The sequence below is a fragment of the Macrobrachium rosenbergii genome, chromosome 57 (assembly GCF_040412425.1).
Source record: "Macrobrachium rosenbergii isolate ZJJX-2024 chromosome 57, ASM4041242v1, whole genome shotgun sequence".
Taxonomy (NCBI): domain Eukaryota; kingdom Metazoa; phylum Arthropoda; class Malacostraca; order Decapoda; family Palaemonidae; genus Macrobrachium; species Macrobrachium rosenbergii.
This window is the reverse complement of record NC_089797.1, coordinates 4,549,870-4,564,842: the sequence shown is the minus strand read 5'-3', so window position 1 is coordinate 4,564,842 and position 14,973 is coordinate 4,549,870. Positions and strand designations below refer to the sequence as shown.

Sequence of the window (14,973 nt, the reverse complement as noted above, 5' to 3'; positions counted from 1 at the left end):
ATGAGTGGACCTTCAAAAACTTCTCGTACTGTATTACACCTCAACTTAAACCTGATATGAAATTTTTCTATAAAGTATAAAACAAAATGGTTAGCTGATGAATGCCTTTATTTCCACTAATTAACCTTCTCCAGACCTGCACCTTTAAAATAAGCTACAGACCACAAGTACCTGCTCTCCAAACAGGAATCTTTATCTCCCTATTGTTAAATTTCTCCTTTTCATATGAACCTCTCACTGCCCATTAAACCTAGCTTTCACCAGAAATTCAACTTGTAATCATTTTTTAATTTTCTTTACACTTTCCCATTTTCATCCAAGTCAGAATATAGACAAAAATTTACCAGCATAATTTCACACACACACACACAAAAAAAAAAAAAGTAAATATCAAAACCTAATGCGAGATATTACATTATAAGTTTAATTTGAATTAACCTACAAAGGAATGCTAAAGCAGTTAAAGTAATTAATGAAAACACCAGGTTCAAATTTAACTCACTTATCTACTATTTAAAAACACAAACATGCAGGATGATTATGGGCAAGCCTATATCAAAGTCACGTTCAAGTTTTTACAAAATTCCTTCCTTAAGCAACAGAATGCCTGCTTCTAATACCTGACAAGGCTGTAATATATTAAAGGGCATGAAGTCATATTGTACCTCTCAAAAGGACCTGCAAAACTGTATGTAAACTAAACTATTAATTGCTTTATAATCTAAATTTAACACTCCACAATATTGTATTCTACACAAATTATAGATATAAACAAATTGCCAGTTTCTGTTCGAGATCTTACTCCACTATGACAACTTGCATTACTTTTGGAATGATCTTACAATTCTGTTAGTAAACTGCTTCACAACAGATTCTAACTTGGAGCAAATTAAAATTTGGATATAAGTTCTACATGCTTGCCCACTTGACTGGAATGAGACTGCATGTTGTACTAAACGTTGGTTACTGATGTATTGAACTTCAATTATATTGCCTCCACTACGTTAAGCTGAATCTATATTTATTCTTAAAATATACTTAGACAATTTACTTGTGTTGCTTGCTTACAACTGTAATATATCTATAATGAACTAGCATGTTCTCTGGAACTGCAAAAGGAATCCTACTGCCATATACCACACTTTGTAGACTTTCCCATCATTGTCCTAATGATCCTTTAAGTTATATTTCAACTCTGGTCATGTTTCCACGACTTATTCGACTCCTCACCATTCTTGCGAGTTGCACTTAATTGATCAAATGTTAAATAAATAAAAACATTATTTCCTTCTTCCCCTATAAAACTATTTTATACACTGTCTAGTTACCTTGGCCAAAAAATTTTATTCAAACCACCTCTACATATGTGAATGTGGTTCAATGTGTAAGGTTAGTTATCCAGGAAGGACTAGATTAGCTTGGATAGATGAATCTTCAAATAGGTGTAATACCATCAGTGTTCAAATTGTATGTGTGGGTTGCCAGTGGAACACACACAAAAATGCCAGAAAAATAATACAGCTTGTACACCTACTGATTCTACTGAACAGTTTCACATGGAATATTAATAAGTGTAGCAAGGTGAAGGACTACAATAATTTTCCTTAAAAACATATGCAAGTTGACTTAGCAACATACTAAGATGCATTATCTGGCAGAGGCAATAAGCAGTGATGACATCATCTGATGGGTGTAGAAGATATTAGTGGACTAGGCAAGCAAAGGAAATCACCATTGCATGTATAATTCATGTATTTGAGGTAGCATAACTTTGATTACATTTAAATGAATCCAGTTTGATGTTAAGAAAATTGGGCTGTCACACCAAGCAGTGAGGCACTTTCATTAATTTATTGGAGTTTGAAATGGTACAACTGTAACACGGTAATAATAATTACACAAGATGGCGAAAGGTCCAGAGGTTGGTAGAGCCACAAAGACCTCACAAGGATGTTGGGCATAAGTGAGAAGAGTAGGTCAGATGTAAACTTGAAAGTGGGAGAAAACCCAAAAGGTAAATATGTTCTGGGGAACTTTCAGCTGCACTTTCACAGCAACCACCATTTACTATTATATTTCAATTCAAACTTCCTTTATTAAAGCAAGGACAACTCACACTAAACTTACTGAACATATAATCACTGTATGCTGCAGGGATACTAAAATGTCTTATTTGCAAAACCTATATTTCTCCAGTTTTACCCTGGACTAAAAGTTTTTTGCCTAGTCTAGAAATCCCATATATATATATACAGTAAGTGTTGCCTTTACCATTTCAACTAAGTTCAGGTATGTGCCATGTATTTGGCACAAACACCTTTACTGTAGTGCAACTTTGCACTATGTTCTCCCACTTTCTGATACAGGTCCCAGTTTACAACATTATTCTTAGAAACCCAAACTCTATTTTTCCCAATGTTGCCAACTTTGCAGGACTTAATCGGATGGTGGTCCTCAGAGAAAGGCCATCATAAGGGTTGGTAACTTTTCCAGTTAACACAACCATAGGGACTGCCTGCTCAACAGGAAGTGGGTTTCTACCTGACGCATAGCCACAAGGCAGCAAACATTTACTGTGTGTTGTCAAGTGACAACAATAGATGGCCCCCTACTACTGTTGCTCATGAGCAAGGTTTGGAATTCAAAACACTATAGTCCATATAAATGTCTATATACTGGAGCAATTTAGCCCCTTTTGTTCTTACAAGCAAAGTCTGAAATTTAAAGCATTGTGACCTACAAATTAAGCAAGTTTATTTTTTGGAAAATTTTCATCAGTGACCCAAGCACTTTCAACCATAAATACAAGGATGGCCATTGCTTTTCCTACACAATTGTAGTTTCCCACAATGCTAACCACATCAGGAATAATGAGCAGCAAATCCCAAAAACACTCTAATACTTGCTCTGCTTACTTGTAGCATTTCAAATCCCTTTAACTTGGATTTAAGGTGTTAGTTATTCACCTCTGTCAGACTACCATCTCCGATACAAATTCTGCTTTCTAGTGCCAATCCATTAGTCAATGTTTATTTTGCATTACTAAGTTGTCCGTTATTCTTTAAGGTGACAATGTATAGATATTAGTGTCAATTGCAAAGCAATGCACGTAAGCAAGTTGCCAACCACCCAGCATGCCTAATTTCTTTGACAACATACTAACTGTACCATACTTCTTTTCTCATATTAACACTGGATTCATGACAAAACACTAACCCATTTTTGTAAATGGCTACGGAGCTTTGATGAATTCTCGTTTAGGCAAGCAAGTCACCAATTTGCACTAGTGAGGAATGCACTCAAGTGATGAACTGTTTGTAAGATGGGCACATCATGATGCTTTATTCAAAACTGAACCAATCTTGGTCACTATAATCAGTTTTAAATAAAAATGAGAGAATTATGATGGTTAAGGGAGTCTCAAGTGGTGCTAGGACTTTCATTGTGCCTCTTCACAGGTTTTGAACAGAGTATGGGCTTTGGTGGTGGTACCTCCAAAGGTTCCACAACCATCAAACTCACTTATATGCAGAATGCAGGTGCTTACAATGCAGTGGGTAGTTTTGACCTTTTTGAGATATCCAAATGTGGATGCTACTGTAATTATCAGTGCATGAACTTGGCGTGCCCACCACACACACACACACAGAGAGAGAGAGAGAGAGAGAGAGAGAGAGAGAGAGAGAGAGAGAGAGAGAGAGAGAGAGAGAGAGAGAGAGAGAGACCTATTCTGGACTCTCCTTACTTGGTCAAGCGTGACCTACATTTGTATAAAATGTGAGTGAGTTTAGTGAGCACCAGGTACATCAGCATTTGGATCCCATGCACCACCTGCCTTGTAGGACGACACCTTGTAGGGTTGTGTTAAGTGCTGTCTCCTTGGATTCAACTTGGGATGCCTGCTGAATGACCATGGTTAAGTACCAACAGGTAATAGGAGTGGTTACAGCCTCTAGTAATGAAGTACTGCATGCTACAAGGAATTGGCTATTATACTGATCATTTAGCCAGTGTTTCTTCCATGTGTTCTTTCAACCAGTGGAATATGGTATTAAACTGTACTATGCACCAACAAATGAGGTCTGATTTAAAGATGAATTTGATACATAAGTGCAGAATATTACACAAGACATACCAAAAAGAAATAATTGAACTGTTGTTGGTGCATATACATCAGAACAAGTAATTGAATTATTGTTGGTTATTTGAATATAAGAGCCAGTAGGAACAATGAAGGAACCAAGGTGATGATGGGTAAGGAGGGCCTGGGAGAGACTAAATGAAAACAGGGTGCTATTTAGGTGGTCTTTTCCACATGGCAGTTACAGAAACCAAATTGGGTACCAGACATTAATAGAGCGAAATGAATTGTGAGGAATGTTTGGAGCTACAGATAAGCATGTGTTGGAAGTGATCAACTTGTCACTACATTACTACAATAAAGCTGATAATAAGCATCACCAAATAAAATCATAAAAATTATCTAGGTTTAATACAAAAATTTTTGATGCTGATGCATCTCTCAACAATGATATCTAAGCACCACCAGATAACAGACTGGACTGCCATCATTATACTGAATTGGAAAAAGTTATTAGGATATAGGGAGGATGAAGGAAACCTTGGGCATCAAAGGATCTCTTGGATACAATAAAGACAAACTACAGCAAAAAGTATTCAGAAAACTTTCAGGAGATGAAGAATGCAAAGCAAAAATTGAGACTGATAACAGTATTTATGAAATATTCAAGGGTAAAAAGGAAATGAGAAAAACACCTTTTAAAAGGAGGGATGGACCAATGACACAAGAAGCAGGAAAACAATGGGCTGGACTTTTTTAATGAGGTTATGAATGTGCACTGGTTAATTTGTTTGTTATACCTAAAGCTTATAAGATCTGAGGGTACCAATGAGTGAATTCATAGTTTCTGAAGTGATATCAGATGGAAACTTTTGGGCTAAGATGAAATAACCAAGGATATCATTTTAGAGAACACAAAATGTCACCTTGTATACTAAATACTGTTTTATAGAACATGGGTATGATGAAACAAAGCCTGATGAATGCAAACACTGGAGTCAGAGAAACAATACCAAAGGTGGTATAAGTGAATGTGGTAACTTGAGGTATGGCTCTGCCTTTGGTTGTGATAAAAATATTCAGTAAGCTTATTTTCAATAGGTTGGAGAAGGTACTTGGTGATAACCTTACAAGAGATGAATATTGTTTCTAGAAATACAAGTAGTATACCAACAGTGTGTTTAGGGCATACTGTGTAGCAATGCACAGAATTTGAAATTCCCCTTCTGGTGGCCTTTGTTAATTACAAAAAAGCATTTGACAGATTGAACAGAACAATATCACAGAAGGTCTTGCATCACTATGGTATTCGAGTTCCATAAATAAAGAGATCTGAAACTGAGCAAAAATGAGGTACATTACATGTAAAATTAACACTGACAGAGTCTTGAAACTGACTTTGCAGTCATTAGCAGTTTGTTACTGGGTGACATTATGCCAGCTATGCTGTTTGCACTTCCCAATTCTTTTACAATGAAAAGGAGAGATGGAAGATTAAATTCAGACTGCAGTAATGATAGAACAAAAAATGTGCATATGTGGTTTTACAAAGCTTACTTATTTGAATAGAACAGAAGCCATGGAAAAGTTGAGAAAATAAAAAGTAATGAGAGTATGCCAAATTGTACAAAATGATACTATACAGTATGGAAAAATGTTTGAGGTCGACTTTTCCAACATGCTGGATTAATGATGTCCAATAGAGATCTTTGAGATGGAATTTAGTGGCAAGACTAAAGAGGGCAAAGCAAATATCTGGCATGCCAAGTGAGAAGAAGAAGAAAAAGAAAAGAAAAAAATAATGACTTCTAGCACAACAAATCTGTATCTGTCTATGCATTTGGTTGAAACCAGAAGAGATGGAAGGACTCGGACCCACCAGGAGGACAACTACTTTATAAGATGGGAGATGTGTGAAAGTAGGTACAGAAAGATGTGGCTGGTAGATTTTCAAAGACCCTCTGCATGGTACAACATTGGATGCAACTGTTAAACCTCCATCTTCATGACACTTTACAATTAAAGGATGATCAAGAGGTACAAGCATAAGTAACCATGTACACAATGTGTGCCATATTCCCTCATGGTTGACACTTACACATTTCTTTGAACATGATTGCCATAATTCCATTGTTTTCAACCATCTCTAAGTTACTATGTATGTTGCATCCTCTCAAATCCTGCATTTTGTCAGTTTTTGCAGACATCTATGTTCATTTACTTGTACAGTAGTGTTTATGTAGAGTAACTTACACACACACCTTAGCCACTCATGATTACAGTGACACTAAGAGTACAGTAAGAACTTTTTTTTATTAAGCATGCACCAATGCCCTTTAACTGAAATATGATAGTGTATACACTGAAACATTGGTTAATGGATGCCTCAATACATTTACTGTATATATGGCTATCACTTGTCTTCATCAGGACCCAATATCTTAAGTGTTTTTTCATGAGTTATTCCCCTAACAGAGTAAGTATAATAGCCTTCCTCCACTCCTCTCTGTCATGTGCTCTTTTTTGTTTGAACTAGCACCAAGTTTAGAGTTTGTTCATTCCCTTTCTCCACAATTTCTCAAGTGTCTTCATGCAGCAACATAGGTCCTAATAGCCATGAAGTCTTCCCTCTCCACTAATTGGAATTCAGAACCTCTTACAGTTTACCTGTGATGCCATCTTTACTCATGCTGCTTCAGAGTCATACATCTTTAAAGTGACAGAAATGGTGTACCTCTTATAAGATGTGTCTGTTTATCAAAATATTCTCGATTCCCTTTTCTCCATTTGCTCTTGAATTAAATCTCAGGTACCAAAAATCTTCTAACATGTATATTTTGAAAACCTGACCACCTCTTATGACACCCTGTTACATTTAGTATACAGAACTGACTTCACCTCCACACCTTTACCTCAACCAACACAAGGCCACTTCTCTTACTGTAATTTTTCCTTTGCTTCTCTTTCAGTCAGCATAGCTTGTTCTGTTTACATTTTCAGTCCTCTTCTCTCCATTCAGCTCTTCCTTAGAATGTACTGTTAGAACTGTACTAAAAACTGTATAATGCAGCTCCCTTCATCATAATTTCCTCAATTCATCTGAAAGTTCTACTAATATAAATTAATGCAGAGCTTTAAAAGATTTTTATATCCATTGACTCAATTGTCCAAGATTTTAAACTTTCCATTTCTCCACTTCGTCTTCTTACACCTTCCCCTTTGTCTTCTTATAATCAGCATTTATATATATACTGTAATTTTTTTTTTTTGTAGTTGCCCACTGATAATCCTCCTCAACAATTCTTGAGAATGTCACAACCCAATTCACCCAATCACCTTTCTTGAAGTCTGCAATACAATACTGATGTGCAATGACATCTCCAAGTTCTCAAAACACTGCTTGAAGCCCAAACCATTCATTCCAGTTCTTGAAGTCTGCAGTACAGTACTGGTGATTGTCTTTTTCAACCACCACCTTTATGATTGGCAGTATGTGGATGCCTAGTTTATCTTATATCAACAGGGCTTCTACAAATTTTTCAAAATGGGAATTTAGCATTCTTGATGAATCACTCTATTAACATACTTGCTACTCATAGTATGTTTTCCTTTCAACTTGGTCTTGATATAACTTTTACTGCTGCACCTCTATTTCTAAGGATTTGGAACAATGCTCAAGTAAGTTTATTCTGACAAAATTACCTTCCAACTGGCAAGAAATTCAAGAAAAAACCTAGATGGACATTTTGAATATAGATACATGTAGCCCACCACATACAGCATTTGTCCATCTGCCCTACTTTGGCAAAACTTGTGTGACTATCTGTCAGAGAAAAGCCTAAAGAGGACTGACAATCTGATGTCCTCTGCATATAGTAATAATACCAACCAAAAAGGCAAGGCTTAGTAACAATGAACAAGTTAGCCCTGCTTCTAGAAGAACGCAGTTATTAAATAAGAAAAAGGAAGGCAGAAAGACAGTTCCATAGCATGGCAGCAGCAGAATGACTGAACCATGAATCCACGGCTCATCATTTTTCAAAATGTATGAGTACGTTTTTTGATAATTGCTAGATGGCCACCTCAAATGAGAATTTCTCCCCTTAAGCAAAAAAAGCCACCAAGCAATATCAGAAAAGAATTGAAAGAATGTAAAACTGGTGTGGCATGCCAACCCAATTGCCTTATACTCCAAGTGACTGGAGAGAGGGAGAGAGGAAAGCAACAGCAGAAGCCACCCAATACCAAGGGTACATATTTGGCTTGTAAGCAAGTTTACCAATATGGTCAATGCAATCTCTCCAAGAGATTTTAACTACAATTTGGCCAATTATAACACTAATTTAAATGTAAGGTTCACCTATTTATGAGAAGAAACTTTCTCAAAATGGCACTCCAGTGACTATTGATGTTCAAACTCCAAAGTTCAAGAGAATCTGACTATAAAACACACTGATAAAAGTATAAAATAATTATATATATATTATTGTCTATGTGTAATTTAGTCTCTACTTCTTTTGCTGCTTTTTTCAAGTTCTACTTTTATTAGTTATCTTGGTAGATGACTATGCTACTCTTATAAAATAGCAAGTACTGTACATTGTTTACAAGTTTTTTGGATCAGCCCTTGTGACAAAAAAGTTAGGAACGGCATAAGTTTCAGTGAATTAAAAATAAAATGTCACTAAATTTAACCATATACATCAAGGTCAATGTTCTAATTGCTGGCATTCAAAATAGTAGCCATCAAATGGCTAATCATCATTACATACTACTTCTTGGGACATGGATATTCATTCTGATCATATGCGAAAGAACATTGTAACATTAAGGGATAAGAGATGCACTAATTTAAGTAGCTTCAATTGGACCATTTATCCTTCTTAAATCTTGGATAAATAGTAGAAGGAAAAGTTATGTTGATGAAAATCCTAATTTCCCCCCAAAATCAAGATACATAAAAACCAACTGCAATTGTAAAATGAATAACTTTTTATGACATTTTCTCTCAAAACCAACTGGCCCTTTCATCTCTCCCGCCAATGACCCCTCAAATTCCACTTGACCCTAAAATACACCCCTCCATGTTTGCTGCAATAGGAATTTTCCCTCATTTTTCACACGATACATTCCAATGAGAACCACTTTTCTCCTTGGGGTTGCTACATGATGCATTTGAGTATTAACAGACAATATGGTGCACTTGACTCGAACTCCAAAAATGTCTAGTGTATATAACTCACAAAACTTTAAAATGTATTCTAATTAAAAAGCAATGTACTACCTCACCACAAAACCTGTAAGTATACACTTTTAAGGAGATGTGCCACTTAATAAAGAAAATCTAAACTTTAATGAAAAGGAACTGGAAATCTTGTCTTATTTAAGAACTTGAAAATTGTGACAAAGTCTTTTATTAAAATTTTGTTGTGCATGGCATAGTTCATTAGCAATTGCTAGTTTCAATGTTTGTGCAACGTCACTAATACATGCTCTTCATATTCTAATCATTACTGCTGATGATTTCCACAATTCTACCACAAACCACTACTTGAACCATTTATTTTTTTTTTTAAATTTTGGCCAAGCTGACTAAAGGAATTTATTAGAACCCCTTTTTAAACTCATAATGAAACAGAAGTAAAACATATCTGAAAAGGGAACCCCATGTTTCAATTAAAAGGTGTTTAAATCCTAAAAGGCAACTACTGTAATATCTGTAATGTAAAATTGACATTACAACGGCAAATCTGGGATCGATCCATGTACACTTTGGTTACGAGTTAAAAACTTGCCTTGCCACAGCCCCTACTAGCACAAAAAACCATACTGAGTTTGCTTTTTTTTCCTGCATATCAATCAAAATTTTCAAGTTACAGCTAGTTTGAAGCTTTTTTTTTTTTCTTATTTTCATGTGTATATGCTCTTCTTCAAACACAGCTTGGGCAAATTCTGCAGCCTTTATTACAAAGCTGTACTTGAAGACAGTTTTTTCTCACTCATGTTACATCACTGACCTACTCAACAGAGAGAGAGAGAGAGAGAGAGAGAGAGAGAGAGAGAGAGAGAGAGAGAGAGAGAGAGAGAGAGAGAGAGAGAGAGAGAGAATTTGCTTTGTACAATAATTTTTAAATGTAATGCAGTTTCGATTCTTTGACAGGATATTCACTTGAAATGTTAACTTTTTTTCCTTTTGTATAATGCACTCTTCACACACTAGTTACAACTTAACCTAGAACAAATAAATAAAGCAAGGAGCAGAGAAGGAGCTTCCCATCCCATCACCTATCACTTCTACCTACCCCACGGGGCTCATGGTAACGTCCCCACTAAGAGGATCTTGGCAGATCCCTTCTAGCTACCTATGGGGGCTCATAACTGTCCCCCTAACGACTACAGTGGGAGAAAACAGAGCTCATAACCTGTCTCTGAGTTCCCTTTATTTACAACTTAAATTTTATGTCTGAGGATCACAGATGAAGGTGATGGCACTGGCGGAAGCAGCATCAGCTACAGCAACGGCACAGCATTCAACGGCATACAGGTACTGGAAGACTCCTCGAGCAGTGTTTACAGGGAAGAATGAAACATTAAAAATGAAATATCACAGCTGCCTGTAGCCGCCAGAGCTGGAACAAGGAATACTTTAACCCAGTTTAACATTAGTAATCATATGCATATATACAGTACATGGAAAGTCTGGTTTCTTGAAGATCCGTAAAGACATTGGAGCAAAGAGGTAAAAGTATGTCCTGAAACAATAATAGTTATAAAAGGATCAATTGAGAAAAAAACATAATACAACTCCTCTCTATCCATAATAAAGTTTTTACAGGAATTCTACTTCCAATTTCCAACTCATTTCAAATGCTATTCTATCAAATGTTAAGTTTACTGCATGATTAAAACTAGATGAAATTATTCTAACTGGTATTCAATATAACACTCAATTTGATCATAAAAAATGTATAGTCCAAAAATATATGAATAAATACAATCAGTAGAGACCTACTATATGAAATATTTCTTTACCACATACTGTAATGCAACAATTTACATATTTCATTTTTCTAGGCTTGATAGCCAAAAAATCTCTGCAAGAACCTAAGTTTTTTATAAAAAGGTTACCCACACAACAAACATGGTAATACAGTAACTACAAATAAACAAAACATACACAATAAAAAAGTCACTGACTACCTGGAAAGAACTAAGGAGATAAAAAGGAAAATAAAATAAACAAAAAATGTTTAACTTAAAATAATAACAAATAACGCACTTACGTCTCTTTGGTGATATGAGCTTGACTCCTCCTGGCTTATCGGAGGTGAGTGGGCTTGAAGACACAGACGTCTTCAAACGCTTTTCAGACAGCGACGATGATGCAACTAGCTCGTCCAGTGGAGAAGGACGTTTTACACCTTGCCCCCCTGTTCCACTGGTTGCCTTCTTATCACCAGCTGCAGCACTTGGGTTCTTTTTCCCTGGAGGCTTGGTGGGTTCATCCAACAAGCCAGTGTTACGAAATCCTCGTGACTTGTAGGTCTTAACTGAGGGCTTCTTGGATTCTAAGGAATCCATGTCAGCCGAGCCCAGAGCATCAAGGAAGCTTGGAGGAGGAGTTTTCCTGGGAATCTTCGCAAGGCCATCAGCACTCAGAGGCTTTACTTTCTCAAGTGTTGCTTTATCTTCATTTTCCTGTTCTCTCTTTTTATCATGCTTATCCTCTCGGCTTTTGTCTCTGCTACTCTTTCTATCCTTATCCCTACTACTGCTCTTACCTTTGTCCCTGTCACGGTCTTTGTCCTTACTCCTGTTTTCTCTGTCACGATCTTTACTTTTGGAGCTGCTTTCTCTGTCTCTGTCCTTATCCTTACTACTACCTCTGCTGTGGCTACTGCTACTTCTGTGCTTGTCACTTTTTGAGCTTTTGTCAGACCTACTGCTTTCATGATTCTTGCTGCTACTCTTTGAACTCTTGGAATCCTTGTCTCTTTCTTTTTTCTTATCATCTTTTGACTTCTTTTCTTTATCATCGTCCTTCTCTCTCTTATCTTTCTTTTCACTATCTTTATGTTTGTCTTTTTCTTTATTTTTGTCCTTACCACTACTTTTAGATTCTTTGTCACTTTTCAGAGCAGTCTTGTCTTTCCCAGAATCAGTTTCATCCACTTTACCCTCCCCAGAATTCTCATCATTATTTATTATACTTTTCTTTTCCTGAGTGTCACTGTCCATAGCCCCAATGTCACTAGCTTTCTCTACTTCAGAATTTGTCTCCATAGCACTTTCGCCTTCTGTCTCTGAAGGAGATGAAGGTGCAGAGTTACTTACACTACCACTAGAAGAGACCACAGAATTTGCTCCAGAATTGGTCAGTGTTGTTAATGTACTAGCAGCATTACTTTCAGATATCTTTGACTGGTCTACTGTTGAAACATCACCATTTTTACTAGAAAGTAAGTTTGTGGATGACGTCACACAACTGTTCACTGTACTAGAGGTATTTGCACCCACTGCACTCGAACTGGCTTCCACTGCTCCAGTATTTTCATCTCCAACTTCAGTCGCACCTTGCTTTTCAGTGGTCACCTCTGGCAAAGTAGTTGCCTTTGGAACCTCTTCATCAGTATTGAGTCGAGCTTTCCTCACTTCTTTTCTGATAATGCTTAATGGTTTGTTATCATCACTATCATTGGAATCCTGACTCACCCTCTGAGATGATACTTTGGCAAGGACCTGTGACCCACTCCTGATGGTGATTCTTATGGGTGTTGTTGGAGCAGGGGCAGTGTCGCTTTCAGTCGACGCATTGGAAGAGTCATCCTGACCTTCCCCTGAGGAACTGCCATCACCACATTCATGAGCAGAATCACTGTTCACCACTGGAGCGGCAGCATTAGCAGGCTGCTCAGCAACGCTGCTGTTTTCTTCCAGAGACATTTCACTTGGCCTGGAGTCAGAGATGTCATTACCTGAAGGACCACCACCTGACAACCCTACACCAGCCATTGTCCCTGAGCCATCGCCTTGTCTTACTACTTCCATCCATTTCAAAAATATTTGCTTCGCTATGCTCTGGACTTCTGCAAAAAGAACAAGGTTCAAGATATAATGAACATAAATGTACAAATTCCTGGTATATGTTAATACCAAAATTAGATAATAGTGAGTATTCCCTTTTAATCTATTAAAAAATTTAAAGCCTAACAATACTTTTTTCTTTTACTAGACACAGATTCCTAGTTTGAGAAGATATAAAAAATTGTATCATACAATAATCACTAATGTTTCTTCCTTTGCAATATGAATAAGTCTTCCTTCCTTCAAACAGTAGGTATAGTAACACCTAACCATAAACAGACACTTAAGGGGTCTGGCTTTCTGATAAAGTCTGCTAAAAAAAAAAAAAAATAAAAATAAAAATAAAAATAAAAATAAAAATAAAATATATATATATTATATACACATATAAAAACAATATTATATATATATAAAATATATAATTTCACACACACACACACACCCTAAAAAACAATATTGTCACAAAAATTAAAGTAACCTCTACTTTACACTCAACATTCAATTTAAAAGGTTTATTTAAAAATGTATGACATCTAAAATGGTAGACAAGGCAAAACATAACGATAACACAACTCTGATAAGTTGAGGTGTTACTGTATAGGTTCTCTGCAGTGCTTGTTTTCTCAGTTGCACTGCCTCTGCCATTCAAATTTTCACTACACCTGTACATTAATTTCTGAGTGGATGCAAGTCCCCATGTACTGTACTGTATATTCTAAATTCATAATGGACAACTGTGCCTCTCATCATACTAGTTCAATACTATTAACTGAAAAAAAAAAAAAAAAAAAAAAAAGAAAAGAAGAAGAAGAAGAAGAAGAAGACGACGACTTACAGCATGAAACAATCATAAATAGTCTCATTTTGTCAATACTGATATGACGTGAAAAAATTTACGGTCATGGTGAGATGAAAATGATGCGCAGCCTTTCCGATAACCTCCTTTGTTGTGTATGCAACTTTGCCCTTTCAAAATAGCCTTTGACTGTCTAGTAATATCTATCATCTTTGACATGTGTGTGTCATTATTTTGAAATTTTTCTTTGACATAAAACATACACACTTTTTTTTATGAAAACTGGATAACTGTTCTCCATTCCTTGCATTCAAGGACTGGGTGACATGGGTTCCTTATCAAACACCAAAGGGTCAGACAAGTGTGACCACTCATTTGTAATCAATAAAACCACAACCCAACAACTGGTTAAATCGGTTTGAACCAACACCTCTGGCCTCCCATCACAAGATTATCCTCCAAGTAAGCCTGGGTCTTCCAACTCCTCTGGCATTCAGAAGTCCAGCTAAAGCTTCCTTTTAATAAATCCAAATAACACTCCCTTTTATCATAATCTTGTCAACATATGGGACTTCCATAATTTTCCTTATGGAATCAATTCTCACTTTTATCCTGCCATCTGACTCCTAACTAATATACTTCCTACATCATTTTTCTCATATTAACAAAAACATTTTTAGATATACAGTAAGGTAGTGTTATTGCCAAACCAAGATTCATGCCCATATATTAGCCAGTACAGTGCAACTTCACTTTACTTCCAAATCTTATTCAGCTTGTCCAATCTTTGATATGTCTTTAATATCCTTCACTAAATTCAAACTACAGTACACAGAACCTGATTTGGATATAACTATTCCTATGTACTTGATAAACATCCGAAAGACTACCTCATTAACTCTTTCTTTGAGTGTTCTTTCACCTACTTGTGTACACATTCTTCATTTTTTTCTGTTTCTTAATTTTATTTCATCTCCAGTACAATCTCACAAAATGTAAGATGTGCTCTACT

At 36.3% G+C, this 14,973-nt stretch overlaps 1 protein-coding gene across 3 annotated transcripts in view; it reads right to left on the bottom strand.

Annotated features, from left to right (window-relative positions):
- The window catches only part of LOC136837131 (dentin sialophosphoprotein-like), a 98,450-nt gene that overhangs the window by 36,604 nt on the left and 46,873 nt on the right, over window positions 1-14,973 (bottom strand). For all 3 annotated transcript variants that reach the window (XM_067101742.1, XM_067101741.1, XM_067101743.1), the window contains exon 5: window positions 11,365-13,167. In XM_067101742.1, coding sequence (XP_066957843.1) covers window positions 11,365-13,167 — 1,803 coding nt within the window. The remainder of the gene's footprint in view (window positions 1-11,364; window positions 13,168-14,973) is intronic.